The sequence below is a fragment of the Carassius auratus genome, chromosome 27, assembly GCF_003368295.1.
Source record: "Carassius auratus strain Wakin chromosome 27, ASM336829v1, whole genome shotgun sequence".
NCBI lineage: Eukaryota > Metazoa > Chordata > Actinopteri > Cypriniformes > Cyprinidae > Carassius > Carassius auratus.
In genome coordinates this window covers 25,708,824-25,736,349 of record NC_039269.1, presented here as the reverse complement: position 1 = coordinate 25,736,349, position 27,526 = coordinate 25,708,824, and the positions used below count along the sequence as shown (strand labels likewise).

The 27,526-nt window shown below is 36.2% G+C and overlaps 1 protein-coding gene across 1 annotated transcript; it reads left to right on the top strand.

Moving 5' to 3' along the window:
- On the top strand, positions 1–27,526 carry brinp3b (bone morphogenetic protein/retinoic acid inducible neural-specific 3b). Its single transcript, XM_026206866.1, has 8 exons — positions 1–423; positions 507–783; positions 6,231–6,421; positions 8,491–8,684; positions 18,171–18,276; positions 18,576–18,812; positions 24,916–25,138; positions 26,179–27,526. Exons 2-8 carry the CDS (start codon positions 551–553, stop codon positions 27,293–27,295), a joined length of 2,301 nt encoding a protein of 766 aa, XP_026062651.1. The 5' UTR covers positions 1–423; positions 507–550; the 3' UTR covers positions 27,296–27,526.

The window sequence follows — 27,526 nt, the reverse complement described above, 5'->3', positions numbered from 1 at the left end:
ATGTATTGCTCAGTGTGAAAGTGTTAATGCAGGAGATGCACTCTTGGGGAAACCGGCATTCATGCTCCAGCATATTCTACAACCTATAAAGACCGAGAGAGCATCCAACCTGCTCCCCCCGAGAAAACAGACGGATCTAAAGAAATCTCACTTTTTATTCCTGCGAAAAGCGCTACCCGTAGAACATTTTTTCCCACCTCTCTCAGACGTGCGTCAACTTCTTCCATTGCGCGCGCCAGCGTGGATTTGGGAATGCGCGCGCACCTGCTTTCACCTGATGTGAGAAAACATTTTTTCGACATACTTTAGACCTGTTCCGAGAAGGACCGCTTTCCTGGGCGGACAGTTGCGCGGAGGATTTCCGAGTATTGTCTTTTATCATTCTCTCCGTGTCTCGGATAGCCGAAGTGTAACTCATGTCAGGTAGTGCCTCTTTCCGAAATCTGTGTGATGGGGATGTTAACTTGAGATCGCCGTTTGAAAACACCTATTATTTTGAGTTGCAGGACACAACGGGGATCTGCGAGGAGAGAGCATGTATGGCTGAAGGATGTGGGCTCGGAGTGTTGGTCCTAGACCGCCTGACCTGATGCTCTTATGGGAGGGGATGGTGATCTGTCTCCGCTGGGCTTGTGTGCTCGTCTCTCTGGCGGTGTATGTGGGCTCCGCGGAACCGCTCGAGTGGCTGCTGTCCGATAAAGGTCCTTTCCATCGCTCTCAGGAATTCATTGAGTTCACCGAGCGATACCAACACGGCTTTACAACCAGATACAAAATATACAGGTACGACAGGTCTTAGAAACAGTAATGTGACAGTGTTTTTCTTTTCGGCTCCTGTGAGGTCAGAGTCAGATCCCAGCACCCTCTGCTCTTTAAACCGTCTTTGTTGCCTTTAACCCGGGCTAGAGAGCTGCTGTAGGCTAATAGTGAATATCAGCATGTCCGATTCGCCTCAAACTCGAGCCTACAGGTGACTTCGTTCACTAAAAAGAGTTGCTCATATTCCTATCACATTCTCATACAGCAGTTCTATAAATAATGAATGCTGAGAACTTGAGTTGGTTCATGTATTTCTTCTCTGCCAAAGAAAATAGTTCCAAAAGAAATCCATGCTTCAAGCACTGAAGCTGGAAAGTGATAACAGATAGCTTTCGCTTATTGGCTCACATTACAACCTATTAATAGAGGAAAACACATTCTGCTTAATTATATTTCTAAGATATTGCTTTTTATATAGAGAAAACTTTTTTTTAAATTGCAATTGCATTTGCTTAATTAAAATTCAAACGCCATGAGCATGAAATACCAGTAAGATAAATATAATTATTTAATTAAAAAAACATCTCATGCCTTATTCCAAGTGCTATAACGGCATAGAGTTTGTGTGAAAAGTAGGACAAAATTTAATTTATGTTTCACTGAAAGCTTTCATATTTAAAAAGATGCATCCACACATTAGCATGTTACAATCCGTTGCAAGACAAGTGAGATCCAATGGATTTGATGTCACTTATGTCCAATGTGACACTTCTGAGTTTTAAATTTTACTTGAAAAATTGCTTAAATCTGGGTCTCTCATTCGAACAAACCTGTTGTATTACTTCAGTGCTAAATGGTTTTATGGTGTGTTTTTTTTTCTTTTTTCTAGCAATTAAAAAAAAAAAAACTTTTGACTTCCACATAAAATTGGAAAACCAAAAGTAAATTATCACAAAAATTAAATAACATAATTGAATTTGAAAATTTTAAAGATTTGTCATGGGTGAAGTAATGGAGTCCTCTCTTTCCTCTTGAAGGTGTGTTGGTGAAATGACAAATCTGAATATGTGCATGTCTGTGCGTGTTCCTTTTAATGGAGTGTTCTTAATTTATGGTTAACTAACTGGGATTTGCTTCCCCCCACACAAAACCACACAGGATATTCTAGCCCAGAACTGCCCACTTAAACAACATGAGACTGTCTGACTGAACAAAACAACCAACCACAGGTCATCTGTACAAGCTGTTCAGAGGCGGGTTTATCAGAAATGTGGGTTGCACTGTATTTTGTGGTACAGTATGTGCACTTACAGTGTACTTACCAAAGAAAGTACTGGGTAATATAAGGTAACTACATAAGGTTGGCTTTAAGGGTACATTCAAGTTTAGTATCTGGTTATTACCCAATTTATGTAATTACTATAATAAATAAATAGTATGTAAAATTTGTGTGTACACATTACAATCAGAAACGTTAATACATGTAACTCATTTTAAAGATCACTATTAAAAGTAAAGGTTCCAAAGGGAGATTTCCTTAGAGATGTCATAAAATAACCATTTTGTGTTCCCCAAAAGACAACCTGTCCTCCAACCAATACGTTTGTATAGGTCGTTTGTCCAAATACCTGAAATACGACCCAGCAGAGCGTATACTACAATTGCGCCCCTATAGGTAAAAGGTCGTTTTCATATTAATGTTTTGTACTCTTTTATTTGCCCTCTGGTTTGCGTTTCGTCTAGCTCAGTTAGTATATTATTGCGTTATACCTTGATATGTAATCGTGCTATCATGGGTTCCATCCCAGGGAACAGACGTGCGCGAAAATGTATATGCTCAAAAATCATAATTTAGCATGATTTCTGTGAGGGTTAGGTTTAGGGGTGGGGTTAGGTGTGGTCATTCAAACGAATAAGCCACCTACAGTAGTAAAATATGTAGGAAATACTGTGAGATCGGTGTAAAACGCCCACACATTGCATTTAAATAAACGTGCGTTTTGATTGGTAATGACGTTATACGTCAATTCATGACGACAGACGTAACGCGAGACTGTCATTGTTTTTACTCCCGATAGAGGGCGCTTAACTTTAAAACGTAAATATAGGTCGTAATAAATGCTTGCACAAACGACCTATATGGTCGTTTTTTGTTGGAGGACAGGCTGCCAAAAAACCTTCCAGAAGAACATTAAAAAAGGCACATTTTCAACTATACAGAACCCTTTGAAATGGAAAGTTTCCACAGAGGATAAAGGTTCTTCATCTGACCATCAACACCAAATGTCTTGTTTACTTGATTGTGAGTTCTTTTAAACAAAACTCATATCTTGCAAAGATTTCATTCCAATGCCTTACAAACTTAGGCAATTATAAGGTGATTCACTCATTATAGCAACCCTATGCCTTCCAAACATGACTTTTTATGCACTCAACTGCTGAAAATCCAATCCAAGCCAATCAGATTAGAGCTTGCCAGAACAAGAAAGTACTAGCCGTTTTTTTTTTTTTATTATGCAACTAGCGGACTTTGGGTCCCACCAAAACCCGCCATTCACTATTACACAGTTTGTCAAGTGGGGTTGTGAAAACATTCCCAATGTTTACTGAAGTATTTGTTCTCATGGGCTCATATATTAGCCATAACCAAACAAATGATAACACAATTCTGTATAACATCCCTGGTGAAAAGACATCAAGTATCATAAACTCAGCATAGCGCCTCAGAAATCACCAATAAATACCTTCTCCGAAACAATAAGTAATAATGCATAAACACACCTCCACAGCCTTCACCAAGCCTTGCAGCCGAACTCTAGATTATTATTAGTGTAATTTTCCTTTTGATCTCATCTTCATTTATGCCTCTGGTTTCTGCTTGTGATTACAAAATAGCTTGTGGCTTTTGATTACGTGGTGCCCTCAGGTCTGCACCGCAGGCTCTCAGAGAGCTCTCCAATAAAGAAGCGTTTTGCCCTCTCTGGTTTGTCGGTGGTGATCAGTGGCTTAGGTGCTCAACGCTAGTGCTCATCAGGCTCCTCATCTGATACTTACACCATCCCTCGTTGGGCTGATTGGTGATAATGACATCCTCCATTCCCTTCATGATTGTTCTCTGGATAGGGCTCTTCATGTGAGTGATTGGATTGGTTCCCATGAGTTTTAAACTCTGTCACTAGTATTCAGGGCTTTGGTTTAATTGCTAATCTCTAAAGAGAGATTTCTTCAGACAAGATTGGGGAAACTCATGTGTTTTCTCCGGTTTGGAGACTAATAACCTTGTAATGGAGATAGGGAGTGTGGGAAATAGGATGAAAGAAAATAATAAATATTGATCTGATGGTGTGATCTTGTGGAACCTGAGAAGAAGAGGCATGTTTTCTTCTTCTTCTTTTTTTTTCTTGCCATGCAATTTGTACACTGCCTGGATACCAATAACTGGATTTGTATCTAAATTATGAGATATTTCCCCATAAGGCAAAAAGTACTGGCTACAAATCGAATTTGCTGTCATTTGACACACTGATATTAAATGATCTTTTACTGTATACAATGCATGAAAGGCTGATATGAACTACTGTTCAGAAGTTGTGGGTCGGGAACATTTTTAAACATTTATGTCTCTTATGTTCACCAAGTATGCATTTATTTGATCAAAAATACAGTAAAAACAGTAATATTATGAAATATTATTTCAAAAGTAAATCACTTTTTTTCTGTTTGAATATTTTTTCAAAATGTAATTGATTCCTGTGATGCAAAGCTGCATTTTCAGCATTATTACTTTCATCTTCAATGTCACATGATCCTTCAGAAATAATTTGAAAATACTGATTTGCTGCTTAAGAAACATCTTTGATTATTATCATTGTTGGAAACAGCTGTGCTGCTTTACTTAATATTTTTGTGGAAAGTGGTACATTAAGTCAGGATTCTTTGATGAATAGAAACTTCAAAATCAGCATTTATTTGAAATTGAAACCATTTCTAACATTATAAAAGTCTTCAGTATCACATTTGAGCAATTTAACCTTGCTAACTAAATGGGTTCATTTAAAAATAAATAAATAAATAATATTAGCATATATTGCATGTATTGAATTAAGAATGAATTGTTGCTCTTGCTCAAATGATATTGCTAAACTGTTATACTGTTATGTATAACATGTAATGATGAACATGATTCAGAGCAATGACTCATAGCCATATGAAAATGCAGTTATAATATATATATATATATATATATATATATATATATATATATATATATATATATATATATATATATATATACAGTTTGCTCTGAATCATGTTCATCATTAAGCAATTGCATGCAATGTAATTTGACATACAGGTCTTGGCCAGGCCAGGTTGTGGTAAACGTAAAAAAAAAAAAAAAAAGTTACTAAATTCACTAATTCACAAATTAACTAAAATTCAATCAACAGCCCTAATAATTATATTAAATTGTAAACATTATGATATTGTCCCCAAAGGCAAAAAGTTCTATTGAGTATCACATTTATTCTTAATTGCCTGTATGAAATTATTCTTATTATTTATTTATTATTTTTAAGATATATGATAATGAAGCTGGAATTTGATGCTCAAAATGAGTGTGTTTCCACATGCAAAAAAAAAGTTTGAAAAAAAAAAAAGTTTAACATTCTCTCTCAAATTGTGCTACAGTGTTTAGGGATGCACAAGTGGGATGCTTTGTTTGAAGATCTACCATCTGAGTTTTAGCTTTAGGGAATGCAACAAATTCTGTCAGACCAGATTAGAACAGAATATCAGATGACTAAACTTTGAAATGGAGCTCTCTTGCGGTGTAATAATAGATGCAAATGTATTTAAATGCAAAAAGAAACTAGATTCCATTCTCCATCCACGATACCTGTTTCGTAGTTTAGTGGGTGTACAGTATGCATTTTAGTTTACAATGCTTCCTTTAGTCGAGCAAGTGTTCGCTGTTATTCTGTGTGAGGGTGCATTCAGATAATAGTTCTGAAAGGAAATGTAACTGACATTGTAACACACTGTGCCACCTCAGCGTTTGGTTAGAGCGGTTAAACAGACGTTTACAAGCTTTACCTTGTTCAACGTACTAATATGCACAATTCACTATGCACAGGAAGCACACAAAGTTTAAAGGAGGATTTTAAAGGATTATATCCTCACATTTCTTTGTAGAAATGTGCTAAGATTGTGCACCTGGCTCCCTATGGAGGCTCTTCAAGCCCCTGCCTAAACAATGAAAACTACCTACCGGCCTGGCTGCTCTGCTGAGCCCAAAAGAGCTTTTTGGAGTAAGAATAGAGCAAACAAACATGGAGAGAGGGACAGATGTGGAGAAGAGCCAGATGGAGGAGAGGGCGACATGGATGTGACTGTAATGACTAATGTGCTGATTATTGTTGCTCTAGTATTGGCTCCTACAACATCTCACGTAAATGATTATGAACTCACAGGGAGTTCGGACGATGGAAGGTCAACAGCCTTGCTGCGGAGAGACAAGAAGGCAATGGGGTGGCCGTGCCCTTTGACCCCGACTTTATCCATAACATCAGGCTTCTGGGGAGAAGGCCAAGCCTGCAGAAAATTACTGACACAATCATCAAGAAATACGGGACTCATTTCCTGCTCTCTGCCACTCTGGGAGGTAAGAAAACTATTTTACATGTGAGCTACTGTAGTTATTATGCCTGCAAAACTGGTTTTCATTCTTGCCTTGTTCCTGAGTTGCAAGGACATCTTTATATAGTCTCTGTAGAAGCTGACGTGACTTTATGCATTATTGAACACTGGGGTTAGTGTTGTCTAATGGATATGACACTCATAACTTCAGTTCCTGTATTAACTTAATAGGTCAGACAATGAACTCAGAATTTGCCCCGTGTCATTTATTAATGTACATTTCATCAGTGCATGTTATTCCAAAGAAAAAAGCTTGTCTTGTCTTTGTAATCTTTCTTCACGAATGCAGTTTTGTTAAACTGAAACGACTTTTCTTTTTGACTCATGTCACCTGTGCCAGTGTTTCTTAAACAGGGGACCGGGGCCCACTAGAAGGGCCTCAGCAACCAATCCAAGGGGACTGCAGAGTAAAATTATTATTAACATTGTTGTCAATAATATTATTAATATACTTCAACAATCTAACTTGACTATCAAAATATATGTTTTTCTTCAATAACTATAGTTTTTCTTGCCACTTCTAAAATCATACAATGAATTGTCATTAATTTATGAAATATATATCAAACTCTCTATGTCTGTTAATGATATGTTATAATTAATATATGTATTTATACTTATTATTATGTTAATATTATGTTATATGGGGGGTGTCTTCAGGTCTAATTTGCTGTTATTTGACACACCGATATTAAACAGTCTTTTGCTACATGTGTTTATTTGATAAAAATAAATACAATAAAAACAGTAATGACGTGTAATATTTTTATATATTTTAAAATGTAATTTATTCCTGAAGTCCATGATCCTTCAGAAATAATATGATAATGCTACGCAGGATTTTTTTTATTATTATTATCCTCAGTGCTGAAAACAGCTGTGCTTTTATTTAATATTTTGTGGAAAAATCATTATTATTATTATTATTATTATTAACATACTAAAACAATCTAACTTGATTAATATGCAAAATAAACACAATATAATTTTTTTTCTCCCTCAGTAACTTTTTCTTTTTATTGAAGAACAAATGACCATATAATTGTGCTTATATATTTATAGTTATGGTGTGAAAATGATGAACTTAATTTTTTTGCAGCCCGGCCTCATCACATATTACGTTCATTGCTGCATACAGATACACCTTCATTTAAATTTAGTCAAAATCCATTCCAGATAACCTCAAAGTGTGTTTGCACTGATCTGATCACATTTTTTTCATGTGGTGAAGTGTGATCTGTATGCATTTTATTGTTGAGTGTAGATGGAACCATTCTGCTTTGGCTTATGTTGAGTCCTGGTGTTAAGTTTTGGTGACTTATCAAGGAATCTCTTTCACCTTTCAATGTCCAATCAGTTTCCCATCTGTAAAATAAAGATCCTCCTGGTTTTTCAACCTGAATAATCTGTTTCACTCCCAAAAATATGTCAATACGAAGGTAAAATGGATTGCGACTGTCTTGTCAGTTTCCATAGGCAAGATGAAAAGTGTGGACCGGTACATCTCTGTTTGTTTAGCTGCTTTTCTGCTCCGAGAACTCATCTTCATTGTAGATATATTGGAGAGCAGCTGTCTCTCGGTTCTCTCTACAGTCCTTTATACCTTGCCTGCTGAGAGACTGTTTACAGTAAACACCTCTTCAAAAGAGACATTCTCAGCCATCAATATCTCGCTCCATAAATAAACTGCTTTTATACCATGACAGAGGCTGAAAGTGGAGATCATCTGAAGGTCTGGCTAATGCTCCACAGGACACCTTTTGACGCTAGCATTTTTTTTCTTAGTCATTTATTCTCTCCAAACAAACCCACCAGCTGAGTCAATTGATTTTCATTGGATTCCTCTCACTCTGAGATGAAGGATACTCTCATCTGTACCATGCGTGTAATGAGAGCTGACGCGTCAGATGGAGAAGAGCTGCATGGCTTTGTGGGCCCCCGACGGGCCGAGACGGGGCGAGCTCATGCTGTATTTGATTAGGGTTGATTAGGTTCTCCAGCTGAGATGATTATTTTTGTCTGTCTTTCGATCAGGCGAGGAGTCCTTGACCATTTTCGTGGACAAAAGCAAGCTTAGCAGAGGTCAGCAGAATGGCGGTCCCTCCAATGCTACAGCCGGTTCGCTGACCCTCGAAGCCCTCCACCAACTGGCAGCCTCCTATTTCATCGACAGAGATAGCACACTCCGGAAGCTCCATCACCTCCAGATCGCCTCCACAGCCATTAAGGTATGACCCCCATGCTACCGACCAGGTTTGAAATGTGATGGCAGCAGTAAATAAATGCAAAAATCTATTTTGCTTCTATGTAGTAAAGAGGGCTGAGCGATACATTTGGGGTCTATACACAGTAGCCAGAGCAAGAGATACAATAGATTTCTTTTGCGTATCTGACAATGTAACATTAAGCAGAAGTATTGAGTTAAACCTGTATCCTGTTTTCTGGGTAACATTGAGAATATCACTATATATTGTTGCAACACCTCCGCCACGACCAGTCTGACGGGGCTCATGCTTATAACAGTAGTTTGGTGGAGTAGACTCATTTAGACCAAAATAATCATTTGGTTTTAGCCAGGTTTCAGTCAAGTAGAGTATATCAAAACTATTATCTGTGATCGTTTCATTTACAATAACTGCTTTGTGTGTTTATATTTATGAGCCCAAACTTAAAAATTTTTTTTAGTTCATTTACTTTACATGTTTCTGGTTTAATCAAGATAAGATTTTTTCTAGATCTTACATTAAATTTATATTTTGACCTCACTGTTCGGGGAACAGACACGGTCTTAATAGATTGGACAGCACAAGTACTTCTATCATTTGAGCATGTAGAACAAAAATCATCATAATAGTTATTTGAGAATTGTCTTACTAGTCATAAGGAGCAAAGGGTCCTAGATGTTGTCAGAGACCGCTCTGACTCTACTGGGGTGCAGGCCATCAGCGCGAAATCTTTTCTCTCCCAGAAAGATTCCAATTATTAACAAATAGCAGTTTCTGTTCTTTACACCATGACAACAACCATTCATTTAAAGCAACAAGTCTACTGAACCTTTCGTGTCCTCGTCGATACGTGGGCAGTGGTTGTGACACCATGATCGTCGCCGCGGGCGTCGTGCTGCGAACCGTCTCGATCAGGCTCCTGAAGTCTCTCTTCAGCGTCTCCGTCTGCTGCAGCGTGGTATCGTTAACCTCGCCGTGAAGCACGACTGCAGATCTGCGCAGAAACATCAAGAACATGAGCACCAGGGAAACAAAGAGTGTGCACTTTACCTTCGGCTAACATAGCAAGGACGTGTTGGACGACGGAGTCTGCGATGATCACAGCATCGAGTCGCATATCACGGAGGGGAGCGAAGCGGTTCCGGGTGGAGATCTCGAAGACCGGAGGGGGAAAAGTCGTCGCCCGGGGCCTGGCTCACGTCCTCTGCTGTGGATGCATCCAGAGTCCATAGTATCCTGGTACCGGAGTGAAGGACATCTGGGAAGATCACATCCTTGGTGCACTGGGCCTTTGCAGAGAAACACATGGAGTAGAAGTTGTGGGACTGTTAGCGGCGCGCTGTATACTTATCACGGACTTGTGGGCATCAGCCCGGGAGGTTTCCAAGCACAGCTCTCCGCTCTCTCAGCTGGGCCTGCTGGGAAATCAAAATAAATCTAGTGATAACAAGGCGCTCTGGTTGTTTTTTTGTTTTTTTTTAAATACGATAAAGGATATATTCACACGTTATCGAAACAGAAATTATGTTTGTAAAATAAATGATGGGTGTATAAAATACATTTTTAAGATAAAAAAAATAGTCGATAAAAAATGACGTGACTGTGCTCAAACTCAATACACACATCATGTAGCATGTTTTTGTATGTGGTTGCGCTGTGATTATTTGTAGCTTGTTTCTGTATATGGTTGCATTTTGAGTTTTTGAACGCATTTCTTTTTTTTCGTTTTCATTTTTCTTTTTGTTTTCATGTGTGTGTGTGTTATGAGTATTTGCAGCACATTTTTGTATTTGGTTGCATTAAGTGTTTCCAGTGTGTTTCTGTTTTTGGTTGCATTGTGAGTATTTCCAGCACATGTGCTATCAAGCTGATGAAGATATTTTCTTAAATTACTAGTGTTTTCTTGTGGGAGTTTTTTTGCATAATTTTATTTTATTTTTTTCAGTCACAGCACACTGAGTTTTCTTGGCCACCATACTTTAATACGCCTTTCTTTGTACTTCAAAGTGCTTGCTTTGGCAACCACAACTTCTTGTAGAATTAAAAAAAAAAAAAAAAAAATATATATATATATATATATATATATATATATACATACTTCATTTGATATATCTCATATATTGCTCAGCCCTAGTAGCATATCAATTACACACAATCCTAATCAGATTATATTAAATAATACAATTTGGAAGAATACAAACAAGTTATTTTTCCATACTTTTGTGAAACATGAGAAATATGTGGTTAGTCGTGCCTGATGTTAAATTTTTCTCTTGATTAAATCATCCTGGGTTTAAATCCCCAATTAGTACATTACATTAATAGTAAATTATCTTTTCATAATCATATGAATCTTATAAATAAAATATATGAAAGGAACAGGGTCTGATTTAGCTTCAGTTTAATTAGTGCTCTTATTGATCGATTACTGACAAACTTGACATCAAATCAGTGTTGGACTTGCCTTTTTGGCAGCTTTGATTAAACCTAATCACACATTAGATGTAGGTAATTATGAGCCAGATTTACTAACAGCTTGCACCAGTGTAAACCCACTTTTGGCAAAACTACTGCCAGGAATTAGTGATGAAAAGGCATGGACTTTATAGCATTTGAGTTTCCTTTTCAGACGGAGGAGAGTATTTAAATAAATCAACGTAATTTACTAAGGTTTGTGCTATTCAGTTTACTGGTACGTATCTGGGTCATTATTTAATGCCCATTATCGTATGAATTTATACTGTAGGAGATTTGGTACCAGACATGTTCGCAAGTCTTGTTCAATTCCATGTTGAAAAGCCACACTAGAACTCAAATCCTGAAGTAATAGCTGTCTCTGTGGTGTAGGTAACATTATTTCACAGAATTTGCCTTATCATTCTTATTATAGCATAAGTCTGGGAGGTTTTACTTTAATCAACAGACCATTTTATCGTAATACTGTGTACTTTAAAATGGATAGTTTATTCATTACTCATTATCCAAGTGAGCAAGGGAGCAATTAAAAATGAAAACCACTGAACAATGTTCAGACACAGCTTTTCTTTCCTTATATGCCCACTCATAATCTTTCTTGTTTTCCCTGTAGTAAATGAATGGATAACTGTGATAACAGGGATTTGTTTTCCCTCATGCTTAACCAGTATATATCTACAGCTACATTTAACATTATGAAAGATTCTGTAGTTCAAGCACGTTTTATGGTGAATGTTCCAATGGTATGCCAACAGGAGCCTGATGGGGTACCAAAAGTGTTGTCTTTTTATGAATCAGTTCATTTTAATTTAAATACCATTGTAGTCTCTTTTCTGATTGAATAACCGAAACGTTGGTTCTTTAAAGTAAATAAAAAGCAAAGAGTGAAACCATGTCTGTTTCCCAAAAGAATGATTCTAATAATTTGGTTCTTTTAATGAATCAAAACACAGCCCAACATTGTAGTCCGTTTTCCAAATGAAGGACTCTTATGATTCAGTTCTTGTGGGGAAATCAAAAACATACTGTACAGTGCACTGCAACCAGTGATTCTTGATCAAATTATTTTTATGAATTGGTTCTTTTAAGTAAATCAAATACACAGCACATCTAGTGTAGTTTTTTAATTATTCTGTATTATATTATAACATTTATTTAGACTCTGTTTTAATATATTACATTTTATTAGTCAAAAATTGCATTTCTAATTAATTTAAATTAATTAAAACAAAAAATAAATGTGTAAAGCCCCATTTTTTCTCTCTCTCAAATTCAGTTTTTTTTTTTAACCTAATTCTGTTTTCCATTAATTTTCTGGATTCCATTTTAACATCTATATTAATTGATTTTATTTAAATATATATTATTTTCTTTCTTTCTTTCTTTTTTAAATACTGTGTTGTGTAATATTTCTGCTAAATAAACTCAAATAAAAATATTTTTGTGGTAAATATTCCTTTACAAATAATAGTTTCATAATTGTATTAGTAGTACTACTATCATTGCATTAAGTGATATTTCTGTCAAGGTTTCTTCAAGTGAAGCTAAACTTTTATTTTGACAGGTTTCACAGGTTGAGAGGATGTTTTTTTATAAAGTATAAAGTGTTAAAGAAAAAAGTTTATATACAGAAAAAAAAATCCTTATTCAGAATATTACAATGATATAAAAAAAGTTATTGACTGCTTATGCATATGACATATTATGATTATAACAAATTATGATTTTGTCAATAGTAAACAAATAACAATTAATTGAATCAAATTTTGGTTGTTTAGGATTGATATTTAATACATATTTAAGGCCACATATTGACATTTGAATTGATCAATTAATCCTTATTAAAAGAATAATAAAAGAACCAGAACTGGACTTATTAAATTCCTTGTTTCTACATAACTGTGTCGCAATTCAGAGAAAATGTTTCTCTTTAAATCCTGTGAAAGTCTCTAAACTGGAAGTCTCAAATCACCATTTTTGCAACTTAAGACAGAAAAAAAAACATGATTTCTATTCAATGTGAATTTATGTTAGGTTCATATGTGCAAACGCCTTCCTCCTGAATACAATTATTACCGCCTCAGAGGTGAGTTCATTATTCAATGCGCAGTTATCAGCAGCATAACCTTGCGCCTGCGGCGTTCGTGATAGACTCCACGCTGATCTCATTTGCTCAGGCTTTGTTTAAAGCGCCAGTGCCAAGCACAGCCTTTTAAAAATAAATCCATGCTTAAACCACTCAAGTGCTTCAGCTATGAATGACCTAAGGTTTCCTTTGAAAAAGCAGCGACTTAATCCCAGGCTGCAGTTTTCCATCCGAACTCGGCCCTGCCACATTCAGTCATTCGCAATCGCACTCAGGCAAACCGTTTTGGGGTCTGAGCCCGTTTGCTAAAAGGATGCCGGGCTAAGTTGCTATTAATGAGGACAAAGCGCCTGTCGGTGTTAGTCGCAACATGCATCACGGTGATAGATCAGCCTGGCTCTTCCATTTACATTCCTTTCTACGTTGACTAATTCAACTCATTAGTTGCATCTAGCATGAAGTGAGCTCTGAGGCAAGAAAACAGATGTATGGAAGATGCATTGTAAGGTTAGCCGAGGTGTTAAATGGAGCTAGTTGGATGATTCTTCAATGCAGGTGAAGGAGGATGCTATTCGAAGGGTGTTTGAGAGCATAAATTAGAGGTTTGATTATGATGCACTGCTGCCGAATCTCTCGGCCTCATTAGTTTAGCTGGGTCTTCAGTAGAGTCGCAGATGGCATCAGTAACCGACTTCATCTGTGCTTTGAACAATTATCTGTCTCTACACTAATTAAGGGCCTTAAATGTGTTTAGGAGAATAATGATTTGTCTGTGTGCAACAATAGTTTTATAATGTTATATGCTTTTCATTAAGGGCATTGATTCTCTTATCAGGTGGAGATTTCTTGCTGTTTGAATTGGCTTTTCATTTTAACACGGATTGTAAAAGTGGGGGTGAAATACCCGCTCTGCTTTTGTATTAATCAAAGCGGTAAATCCAGAGTGTTTGGAGAGAGACATTAAGCACAGTTGCATTATTCACAGTTTTTTACTCTTCAGTAAAGCAGAAGAGAGAAGGCCAAAGTACATTAACCTTCACATGAACTCACAATGACTCTTTCTGGCACCCAAATTAAATTTGACCACAGGATGCCATCATTTAGATAGCAGAAATCAGTTTTCACTACCAGAGTGTCTCTAAGTTCACCGGGGAAGATATGTTTTGGTGTTGTTTTGCCAGCGTCTGGCCATACAGTATTGTTGAAAATAATAGCAGTACAATGTGACTAACCAGAATAATCAATGTTTTTAGTATATTTTTCATTGCTACGTGGCAAACAAGTTACCAGTAGGTTCAGTAGATTGTCAGAAAACAAACAAGACCCAGCATTCATGATATGCACGCTCTTAAGGCTGTGCAATTGGGCAATTAGTTGAAAGGGGTGTGTTCAAAAAAATAGCAGTGTCTACCTTTGACTGTACAAACTCAAAACTATTTTGTACAAACATTTTTTTTTCTGGGATTTAGCAATCCTGTGAATCACTAAACTAATATTTAGTTGTATGACCACAGTTTTTTAAAACTGCTTGACATCTGTGTGGCATGGAGTCAACCAACTTGTGGCACCTCTCAGCTGTTATTCCACTCCATGATTCTTTAATAACATTCCACAATTCATTCACATTTCTTGGTTTTGCTTCAGAAACAGCATTTTTGATATCTCCCCACAAGTTCTCAATTGGATTAAGGTCTGGAGATTGGGCTGGCCACTCCATAACATTAATTTTGTTGGTTTGGAACCAAGACTTTGCCCGTTTACTAGTGTGTTTTGGGTCATTGTCTTGTTGAAACAACCATTTCAAGGGCATGTCCTCTTCAGCATAGGGCAACATGACCTCTTCAAGTATTTTAACATATGCAAACTGGTCCATGATCCCTGGTATGCGATAAATAGGCCCAACACCATAGTAGGAGAAACATGCCCATATCATGATGCTTGCACCTCCATGCTTCACTGTCTTCACGGTGTACTGTGGCTTGAATTCAGAGTTTGGGGGTCGTCTCACAAACTGCCTGTGGCCCTTGGACCCAAAAAGAACAATTTTACTCTCATCAGTCCACAAAATGTTCCTCCATTTCTCTTTAGGCCAGTTGATGTGTTCTTTGGCAAATTGTAACCTCTTCTTCACATGCCTTTTTTTTAACAGAGGGACTTTGCGGGGGATTCTTGAAAATAGATTAGCTTCACACAGACGTCTTCTAACTGTCACAGTACTTACAGGTAACTCCAGACTGTCTTTGATCATCCTGGAGGTGATCATTGGCTGAGCCTTTGCCATTCTGGTTATTCTTCTATCCATTTTGATGGTTGTCTTCCGTTTTCTTCCACGTCTCTCTGGTTTTGCTCTCCATTTTAAGGCATTGGAGATCATTTTAGCTGAACAGCCTATAATTTTTTGCACCTCTTTATAGGTTTTCCCCTCTCTAATCAACTTTTTAATCAAAGTACGCTGTTCTTCTGAACAATGTCTTGAACGACCCATTTTCCTCAGCTTTCAAATGCATGTTCAACAAGTGTTGGCTTCATCCTTAAATAGGGGCCACCTGATTCACACCTGTTTCTTCACAAAATTGATGACCTCAGTGATTGAATGCCGCACTGCTATTTTTTTGAACACACCCCTTTCAACTAATTCAACTAATTGCCCAATTGCACAGCCTTAAGAGCGTGCATATCATGAATGCTGGGTCTCATTTGTTTTCTGAGAATCTACTGAACCTACTGGTAACTTGTTTGCCACGTAGCAATAAAAAAATATACGAAAAACCTTGATTATTCTGGTTAGTCACATTGTACTGCTATTATTTTGAACAATACTGTATGTTGTCATCTAGTGTTAACTAGTGCTTTTAAAGGATCAGTTCACACAAAGATGAAAATTCTGAATAAATTAATTCATTTGCATATAAGATATATGTGACCCTGTATCTTATAGAATTTAATACAAATTTACAACTGGAAGCAATTTATTTTATTTATGAAGTTTATTTTATTTAAGAAAAATAATGATTTAGATCATGTTTTTAAACAGAAAGTAAACTGAGTAAATGCGAGAAAGTAAATGCTCACATGAATTTTATATGAAATATATTATATAAAATATATTTTTATTATATAAAAGTAATATATTAAAAGTAGTGCTGTCAAATGATTAATCACATCCAAAATAAAAGTTTTTGTTTAAATAATATATGTAAGTGTACTATGTATATTTATTATGTATATATAAACACACACGCATACAGTATATATTTAGAAAATATTTACATCTACATGTATATACATTTGCATATTTATAATCTTATATTTTATTTTATATATAATATATTTAATATATAAAAAACTATATATTTTTCTTAAATATATACATGCATGTGTTTGTCTTTATATATACATAATAAAAATACACAGAGAGTGTGTGTGTGTGTGTGTGTGTATTAAAAAGCATATGAAGCTTTTAAAGGAAGAAAGTACAGCTTTTGCACTGTTTTTCTGAAGCCACACAATAAGCTTTGTATGAGAAAATCTCCCTCTACTCTATATTCACGGTTCACAACAAACCTTATGTTTGTCGTTTACTAGGTCCTGAATAAAATTCTGTATTTCTCAATTAGTTCCTTGATGTACAATAAGAGGTGGAGTGCTACAACTGGCCTATTGTGTTTCTGGCCTTTGCAGGGACAATGAGCTGGCTCAGACCTCAGAGAGAATTTTTAGGATTTAATGAATCTCCCTCCAGCAGCATTAACAGAAGCGTTAGAGCCCGCTGCGGGTGTAATGAAGTTGTGATTTTTCTCTCTCTGTCTCTCTCACACTCTGCTGATTCTTGCCCTTGACTTCATGCCATCTCAATATTTTTTATAGCTTTTTTTCATAAATGATGAACTACCAAGGTTTTTTTATTTATTTATTATTATTATTATTTTTATTTTTTGCTGTATAAAATCCATAATGTTATGCCACAGCAGAGTAGAGAGATGAACAGTGCTCGCTGGGCTGCACAAAGATACAAAGATATAAAAAATGTTAATTAAATACAGTGATGTTAACCTAATTAGTTTCATGATAAATTAGGACCAGATGCAACCAACTCTTGCATCATTACACAAACAGAAGTAGGCCTGCATAGTTGAGGTTGCTGTTGCGAAGGTAAAAAGTGCTGATTTTGTGTTTTTAGATTTTTTTTCTTTTCTAAACTTTTAAAAATAAAGTGATTTAGATCATGTTTAAACATAGGCAAGTGTAGCAAGATTATTAGGGAAATATAAAAAAATAAGAAATATTGGGGAAAATTAAATTTCCAGTGCTGAAAAAGTCAAAATTTCAAAAAGTCAAAAAAAAAATATATATATATACACACACACACACACACACACACACACACACACACACACACACATATATATATATATTAAAAATCCTCTCATGCAAAGCAGAATTTTCAGCATTACTCAGTCCTTCAGTGTTATGTGATCCTACAGAAATCATTCAGGATCTGTATATATATATATATATATATATATATATATATATATATATATATATATATATATATATATGTGTGTGTGTGTGTGTGTAACACTGTAAAAATAATTTGTTTTACAAGAAAATAAATGATTTTCTGCTTTAAAATTTAATTTCAAAAGTCAGCGTGTTATTTGCTCTTTTGTTGTTTGCAAAGTTAACCAGCAATTTCTGAGTAAAAATTGTTTCTACGCCAAATTAAAATAGCTTGCTGTGAGAAATTTATATTTAAAAAAGTTGTGGATATTCTTTGGTCAAAAGGTGTAGGATCCCTGGTGCTGATCATTTAGATGGCTACATTGAAAAGCACTCACCCACTGATCAGATGTGTTTGATATTTACCAGTCATTTCAATTAACTTATTACACAAAGACATTAATTGCTGTTGTCTCTCTCTCCAGGTAACAGAGACCAGGACCGGGCCTTTGGGCTGCAGTAACTATGACAACCTCGACTCTGTCAGCTCCGTTCTGGTTCACAGCCACGAGAACAGAGTTCAGTTGCAAGGTAAAGAAGTACACAATCCCACACTTCCTCTCAAAACACTTCCTCTCGTCCTGACCCTGATTCTAAAGTGTTTTCCAGAGGTCGTGCATGTGTGATGAGCCGTGGTATAGCTACACGATCAAAGCCTTGATGCCGCTGTTGTCTAATTAGCCTGCTAATTATACACAAATCTTGAATGTTGATAGTTGACTGTGCTTCCTAATGAGATTAAAAGATTTAGCAACTGACAAGAATAAGGTTGTACTGGAAAAGTTGAGGCATGTGTGGTCTACCTCACACTTCCGTCTTTCTCCTTCCAGGACTTCAGGCTATTCTGCCTAGTTATTTAAGGAGCAACTTTGTTCACGCTGCCTTAGGCTACATAGGCTGCAATGCTGAAGGCCAATTTATGTGCAAAGACAATGACTGCTGGTGCCAATGCATTCAGGAGTTTCCCCAGTGTAACTGCCCTGAGGCTGATATCCGTTCCCAGGAAAACTACCTGGAGCGTATGAAGGAGGCCTGGAGGCAGGAGAACCAGGAATTTCAAGACTCAGGTGCCAAAACTTCTTGCGTTTCTCTTTTTCTCGTGGGACATTATCATCCATATTAGGTAGCTGCTAGATTGCTTAACTAACCTAACCAGCAAGACATGGTCAACCAACTTAAATCTGTCCATTTTCTTTTGTAAGGGGTTAATTTTGCACCATTGACTAGCTGACTGTACATTATTCTGCTCATTACACATATAAAAGTGTTATTGTTAACTACTAAAATATTATAAAATCTTTCATTTTAAATAATAAAATAAAAAAAATATTAGAGGGAACAAATTTCAACGAAGAGTAGAAATGTTGCTTTGGCAGCTGATTAAAAGTTACTGAAAATTAATTACAAATTAATCATTAATAAAGTGAAATGAATTGAAAAGCTAAATACAAACAGATTAAGAATTACAACAGCACAAAACAAAATGACTAAAAATGAAACGTAAATAATAGTATATTATTCATACTAAAATAGTACTGTTTTTTTATTGAAGTTGAATTATTTATAAATATAAATAATTATATGAATTATTTGTAAATTATACATGTTTTTAAAATTTCACATGTGTTATCTCTAGGTTCGCCACGAAAAACATAATTTGTTACAATGTACAATCGGCCTACAATAAATAAACATACAAACAATTGTGGAAACAATTTACTCCGCTATTGCCAGTAATTTCACAAACAATTACAAAAAAACAGCAAGCAACATATTTAATTAAACGTGAAATCTGTAAGTGAAAAATTTTAATATTTTTTCTTGTAAAACCTACTCCAGTAATACAAACCCGATTCTAAAAAAGTTGGGACACTGTACAAATTGTGAATAAAAACAGAATGCAATGATTTGGAAGTTTCAATATTTTATTCAGAATACAACATAGATGACATATCAAATGTTTAAACTGAGAAAATTTATAATTTTAAGGGAAAAATAAGTTGATTTAAAATTATGGGATCAACACAACTAAAAAAAGGTTGGGACAAGCAGTGGTGGACAGTAACGGAGTAGCTTTACTTCATTACTGTACTTAAGTACATTTTTCAAGTATCTGTACTTTACTGGAGTAGTTATATTTCGAGTAACTTTTACTTTTACTTCACTACATTCCAAAGCATAAAATCATTTCATTAAACATATCATTACTCCCTATAGTATATCACGTGCTCCGACACGCAGAAGCGGTGTCTGACTCATCATGAACGAACTGAGTCTTTTCAAAATATACTTTTAAATCGGATCGCGAATCGCACCAAACGATTCGTTTACGAATTAGAATGATCCGATTGCAGCTGTTCTGGAGTCGACCACTCACTGATTCAAATGAACCGTTTAGTGCGAGTCAGTAAGAACCGGGAGATCTTGTGAGCCCGCGTGCGTCTGATGTTGCTAAAAGTAAGTTATTAATGTCGAAATTTAGGATTAATTATTGTAAATGAAAATCATATTTAGGTCAAAATTGTCAGTTGTTTGGGAACTAAATCCGCTGTAAAGAGTGATCTGTTTAAGCCCACTGAAATGCTCGAGTGCAGACGATGCAGACACATCAATCAGCGTCTCTGTGTTTTAGGTAAAAAAAAAAAAAACACATTAAACTAACACATATTATATAAAATAACTCGCGGTTATCAATAACGTTATACATATGTATATTGTTTGGATTAACTAGACGAGTAGACAGACATGAATGTTTATTCATAACTGTCAAGGTTTTGGTAAGTGAGGAACTCAAGTGCAGACAGGATTCTCAACACGAAGGGTTTATTAACAAAGAGGGGAAAACAAAACCCACGAGGGGGAAAAACACTGACTAAGGGTAAAGACTAAATAACTAAACAGGACTGGGCTGACAAGATAAACAAGGACTCTAAATACTAACTATAAACAAACACTCACGGTAAGGTAAACACTCACATGTAGGAACAATCACAGTGTGGCACAATCTCAAATGGAACACATATGAGGTACACATCAGACAAGTAGAACACATCACAGGAACAATCACACAGAATGAACCAACCCAGGACAGAGCACACTAGGAGATCTAAATAGGGGGAACAATTAAGACACGACAGGTGACACAGATAGGACAATCAGGACAAGACTAGGATAACAAGGGGGGCGGGGCAAGGCAACGAGACAACACAAGCACATGGCCCAAAGACAAGGCCATGTGCTAGTACACAAAACACGGGTCTGCCATGATCCTGCCTCAAGACTAGGAAAAATCAAGGACACGAGGGCAGAATCATGACAATAACCGTACTGAAAATAAGTAAATATTGTTAGCTGATGCTAACTGTCAACCTAACAAGCTTGCTGGTGCTAACTTGAGGTAAGTTTTTATAAATAATGTCCAAATATTTTTATTCAACCACCTATATATGTATATTTTATATATATCTACAGATTACATCTAGGGACAAAAGAAAGGATGTGATGTTCAGAACATGGTAACTACAGTAATTACCAAAGAGGGGAAGAGATGCACCCCGTTTGGCCAGGGGTGTTTTTACACCACAGACAAGATTTGAGAAGGAAAAAATCATTTTGAAAATATAATTATATTTTCCTTAAAATGTTCTTCCTAACTTCAGGCCTTATTATCATGCCATATATAACTGTGATTTTCTGTAAAACAACAAACTTTAAAATACTTTGTTCTTACTGGTGAAAATCAGATGGTCATCTCTGTTTTCTCTAAGGTAACTTTACATCACAGTGTAAGCTTCACAGTGAATATTACTCTAGTCAATGTAGTCCATAGCAACAACAAAAATATATCTTGATTCCATATAGTGGTTATTTTGGGAAAAATCCCAGGTATTTTGAGCAGTAGGATTATAAAAAAAAAATGCTAGTATAAAATTAAATTAAGTAGCCTATATAAAATTTCAAACATCTATCTTTCAGTACTTTTTTTCTTAAGTACATAAAAAATTTAGTACTTTTGTACTTTCACTTGAGTAAAATTGAAAAAGGAATACTTTTACTGGAGTAATATTTTACTATACCTATCTGTACTTTTACTCAAGTACTTGATTTGTGTACTTCGTCCACCACTGGGGACAAGGCCATGTTTACCACTGTGTGGCATTCCCTCTTCTTTTTATAACAGTCTGCAAAAGTCTGGGGACTGAGGAGACAAGTTGCTCAAGTTTAGGAATAGGAATGTTGTCCCATTCTTGTCTAATACAGGCTTCTAGTTGCTCAACTGTCTTAGGTCTTCTTTGTCACATCTTCCTCTTTATGATGCGGAAAATGTTTTCTATGAGTGAAAGATCTGGACTACAGGCTGGCCATTTCAGTACCCGGATCTATGCAGCCATGATGTTGTAATTGATGCAGTATGTGGTCTGGCATTGTTATGTTGGAAAATGCAAGGTCTTCCCTGAAAGAGACGACGTCTGGATGGAAGTATGTTGTTCTAGAACTTGGATATACCTTTCAGCCTTGATGGTGACTTTCCGGAATTGTAAGCTGCCCATGCCACAAACACTCATGCAGCCCCAAACCATCAGAGAAGCAGGCTTCTGAACTGAGCGCTGATAACAACTTGGGTTGTCCTTGTGCTCTTTAGTCCGGATGACATAGCGTCCCAAAAAGAACTTCAAATTTTGATTCGTCTGACCACAGAACAGTTTTCCACTTTGCCACAGTTCATTTTAAATGAGCCCAGAGAAAATTGCTGCACTTCTGGATCATGTTTAGATATGGCTTCTTTTTTGACCTATAGAGTTTTAGCCAGAAACGGTGAATGACACAATAGATTGTGTTCATCGACAATGTTTTCTGGAAGTATTCCTGAGCCCATGTTGTGATTTCCATTACAGTAGCATTCCTGTATGTGATGCAGTGCTGTCTAATGGGCCTGAGGATCACAGGAATCCAGTCTGGTTTTCCGGCCTTGACCCTTACGCACAGATTGTTCCAGATTCTCTGAATATTTGGATGATATTATGCACTGTAGATGATGATAACTTCAAACTCTTTGCAATTGTTCTCTGAGAAACTCTTTTCTGATATTGCTCCACTATTTTTCGCCGCAGCATTGGGGGAATTGGTGATCCACTGCCCATCTTGACTTCTGAGAGACACTGCCACTCTGAGAGGCTCTTTTTATCCCCAATCATGTTTCCACTTGACCTAATAAGTTGCAAACCGGTCCTCCAGCTGTTCTTTATATGTACATTTAACTTTTTCGGCCTCTTATTGCTAACTGTCCCAACTTTTTTAGACATGAAATCCAAAATGAGCCAATATTTGGCATGATATTTCAAAATGTCTCACTTTCAACATTTGATATGTTATCTATATTCTATTGTGAATAAAGTATAAGTTTATGGGATTTTTAAATTATTCCATTCATTTTTTACTCACAATTTGTAAAGTGTCTCAACTTTTTTGGAATCGGATTTGTAGTTGGATTTTCAACTTTGAAAAGTATTTTTTTGCAGGGTAGAAATGAGACAAGCAATATATTGTAGTAGCCATCTGAAGTCAAGTATTCCAGAAAGCCATGTAATAAACTATAATACCGGTAATGTACAAATTAGCCAAGCACACATTACAAGACAGAAGCTCATCATCTTGTGCACTTTGACAGTACTCAGTTAATTGCAGATTCGGTCTGGCAATTATATGATCAGCTATCATCCCAAAATTACATTCTCACATAAACTCACGAACACAGAATTTCAACAAACAACATGGAGGACAAGCTTGTAATTGATTTGGAAGAGAAAAAAGTCAGGAAAAGAGTTAAATGAGATGTGGGCAGTGTAGCATAAGTGGTATTTTGTCCTAAATATCTGTGGTTTCACATTACTGTGGGTGCTAATAGCTGCACTGTGTGGGAGATGCTATTTGCACCTGAGCACAAATAGACACTTTGTATTTAAAAATAATTGTTGCCATGTGCAATATTGTGTTCATAATAGTACAGTTTGGAAAATATCCACATGCATTATGATTTATTTTTTATTTTGTATATATTTTTTTTAATATAATTCTTTGCTTTGGAATAGCATTAACATATGAATGAAAGACCAAAACACAGATGACACAGATAGTTTTTTTTTTTTTTTTTACATTTGTGTGGACTGGGTCTAAAGCTTGTTGCAGTATCTTCAATGGCTAGGATCTGCTTTTTGTTGCTGTCTTGTAGTATGTGAAAAACATTCATAGTAACTAATAACAATAGCAAACAGATAATATTAATAATAATAATATTTCATTTAGATGGTGTCTTCGCACAGCTCAAGGACACTTTACAGTTGAGATAAAGCAGGCAAAATACCAACAATTGAAGAGTACAAACTAACAATATAATAGTACAAGAATGATACACAGACAAAAGGCAAACCATATGATAACAAACACTTAAAAAATTGTAACTTAAAAATGGCAATATCTAAATTAAAAACATTATTTATTGCTCAGTTGACCTAAATCTTTAGTTAATAGCAACACAAGTATTTTTTTTAAGTAACAATTGAAAATTACCTGTTTCTACAATGAAATTATGATTTAGATAAATTAAAAATAGTAATATTAATACTGTCATTTTCACAAACTGTGAATATACTGTAGTGGCTATAGAATATTATAACTTGAAGCTTCAGCGTTTTATTATTATTATTATTATTATTATTATTATTATTAATTTTTAATGTGATTTATTTGTGCTTAAAATTATCTTTACTCATTTGTAGCACAAAGTATGTGCTTTTTGTAAGTGCAATTATATTATATTATATTATATTATAATATATTATATTATATTATATTATATTATATTATATTATATTATATTATATTATATTATATTATATTATATTATATTATAATGTGTCATCACTTTATTACAGTATTTTTTCAGAACGTTTGAAAGAAGCACCCTGTCCAGACCATGTTGGGACATAAAAACAGTATTTATTTTCTTTATTTAACATGAACCGTTAGTATTTGTCTACCTTGAAACCATTTGTGTTTGATGTATGCTAATCCGAATTCTAGTATTCCATAGTATCGTTATTTTACTGACAACTATACCTTTTGAAAATCTTTGCAAAAATGCTGTGTTAATCAGATCTGTTTTTTCATCAGATGAGTTCCAGAGCTTCATGGGTAAACTACCAACACAGAGCGCTCTAAATTCATCAAGAATCCAGCAGTTGTGGAGGACAGACAGTGCTCTACAACAACGTTACAGGCAGCTGGAGAGTCGCGTTAGCCTCCTGCTCTCCAAGACCCGACGAACTGCTAACAAGCTCTTCAGCCTCAGCAAGAGATGCCACACACAGCCCAAAATAGTGTCTCTAAGGGAGAGGTAAACATATTTACAGGCACACATTAAACCCAGTGAATCCAAATTTAGTGTTGTATAATTATGCAAGTTATGCAAATTAATCTGCAAAGTTTTAGTCTATAAGGAATTATAAATGCTTGAGCATTAAAGTTTTAGATTCATGGAATTTGAGTTGAAATCGTATGTTTCCATTCAATCTCTATAGGACAGAAATATAAAAAATAAGATTCCTTTAATATCTCATTTACTTTTTTTTAGATGGTGATGAAATTAAAAGCACAGCAATTGGAGAATGATGACTGATGAACCTGCATGACTTATTTTCTTCTGTGATATTTGGAGACTTTTTTTTTTTGTTTTTGTCCCAGATTAAATTAAAAGGTCACTTTATTTTTATAATTTATTTCGGCTTTAGAACAATGGTAATAAAATAAATCAATTATTTAACTTTGAAAAAAATATTTGGCTTATATTGCGTTATTGTTTATTTTTTCTTTAAACATGAAGATAAATAGCTGTTTTTACAATTTAGGAATGTAAATTGTTCTTGGCAATTTTTAAAAACAAAAATTGTGCCTATTATTATTTAATATGTTGATGATACATAAATTAAATAGAACTAAAATCTCTATTAAGTCTTTTGAGCTTTGAAAAGGTAACCTCTGAGCAATGCAGTTGTGCTTTGGGATTATGAAAACACTTCAATGATTATTAAACTACTGGGTTTTTGATTTGAAAGCGCTATTGTTTAGCCAAGCCTGATCTCCAGGCGAGTAAAAAAGACTAATGACTAATCTATTGTTTAACCACCCACTACAGCCTCTGAGGCTATTGCTGCACTAATGGATTGCTTTTGCCCTAGCAGTGGTTTCAAGGCAGATATTAGCAGAGCTCAAGGTTAGAAACCAATTAGTTCTGTTGCTTAAACAAAGCTGTTTATTGACAGTCACCGTTTGTTGCGAATCATTGCCTTATAATCTCCGCAATTATTTGCACACATTACAAGCTATAAAATCCCATTTTGTCATGTTTCCTCACTCTTTTATTGTTGGTTTTCACAGGCCACTGAGCTACTGGCTACAGTTCACCCTGTCCATCCTGTACTGCAGTGAGAATAACCAACTGGGATTTTATGCAGAGGAATTACGGACTTGCGCCTGTCCTTACGAAAGCCCCTCGTGCCAGGGTGTTGTCCCGTGCGAGGTGGGTGACGGTCACCGTTGTGCCTCGTGCTCGGTGGACAACCGCACCCGCTGCTCCAGCTGCAACCCAGGTTACGTTCTCAGTCATGGAATTTGCAAAAACGCTGTACCCAACCCTACAGACCACTACCTGGGCTTTGAGACTGACCTACAAGACCTGGAGCTACGCTACCTACTGCAACACCGGGACGACCGCATCACGACGCATGCCATCTTTGTCAGCAACGACGTTCGCCTCAATGTCTGGTTTGACCCATCTTGGAGAAAGAGGATGCTGCTTACGCTGAAGAGCAACAAGTTCAAATCCAGCCGTGTCCATATGCTCCTGGGCATCTCGCTGCAGATCTGCATGACCAAGAACTCCACCCTGGAGCCTGCGCTGTCTGTCTACGTCAACCCTTTTGGCGGCAGCCATTCGGAAAGCTGGACAATGCCCATCAATCAGAATGGCTTCCCGGACTGGGAAAAGACCAAGCTGGACATTCCTTTGGATTGCTTCAACTGGACCTTGACTTTGGGCAACCGGTGGAAGAGCTTTTTTGAGACCGTTCACTTCTATCTGCGGAGCCGCATTCGGACCGAGTCCTCTCAGGGGAACGAAACAGTCTACTTCGAGCCGCTGGAAGCTGCGGATGCCTCTCAAAACTTTGGATACATGAAGATCAACAGCATGCAACTGTTCGGTTACAGCATTCACTTTGACCCCGAGGCTATCCAGGATCTGATCCTACAGTTGGACTATCCGTACACTCAGGGATCTCAGGACTCTGCTCTGCTGCAGCTGATGGAGATCCGATATCGGGTCAATAGACTGTCTCCTCCCGGACCACTGCCATTAGATCTGTTCTCCTGCCTACTTCGACATAGGCTCAAACTCTCCAGCTCCGAGGTACAGAGAATACTCACCACACTGCAGACTTTTAGTGCCAAACAGCCGTTCTACAAAGAGTATGAAGCTGCAAAACTTTGTAGTTAGAAAGCAAACCAATTTATTTTTGCCACTGATGTTTTGCTTTACTCGCTGAGAAGTTCATTTAACTGAAAATTATTTTATGAAGGGGGGGGGTCACTGTTGTTGCTGTTTGATATGAAGTCATTACTGTTACATATTTGATGTCTTTGGTCCAAATGGTAGTTCAGATGAAACAACGTTTTGCACAATTTTATCAATTCTGCCATGTTTGAATTAAATAAAATAGGCAAAAAA

Bases quoted from the DNA above. Each gene is read 5' to 3' on its own strand.
- brinp3b (XM_026206866.1), top strand. From the start codon at position 551: ATGTGGGCTCGGAGTGTTGGTCCTAGACCGCCTGACCTGATGCTCTTA. The intron at 18,277-18,575 runs GTAAAGAAGTAC...TTCTCCTTCCAG, and splicing joins GAACAGAGTTCAGTTGCAAG to GACTTCAGGCTATTCTGCCT. The intron at 18,813-24,915 runs GTGCCAAAACTT...TTTTTTCATCAG, and splicing joins CCAGGAATTTCAAGACTCAG to ATGAGTTCCAGAGCTTCATG.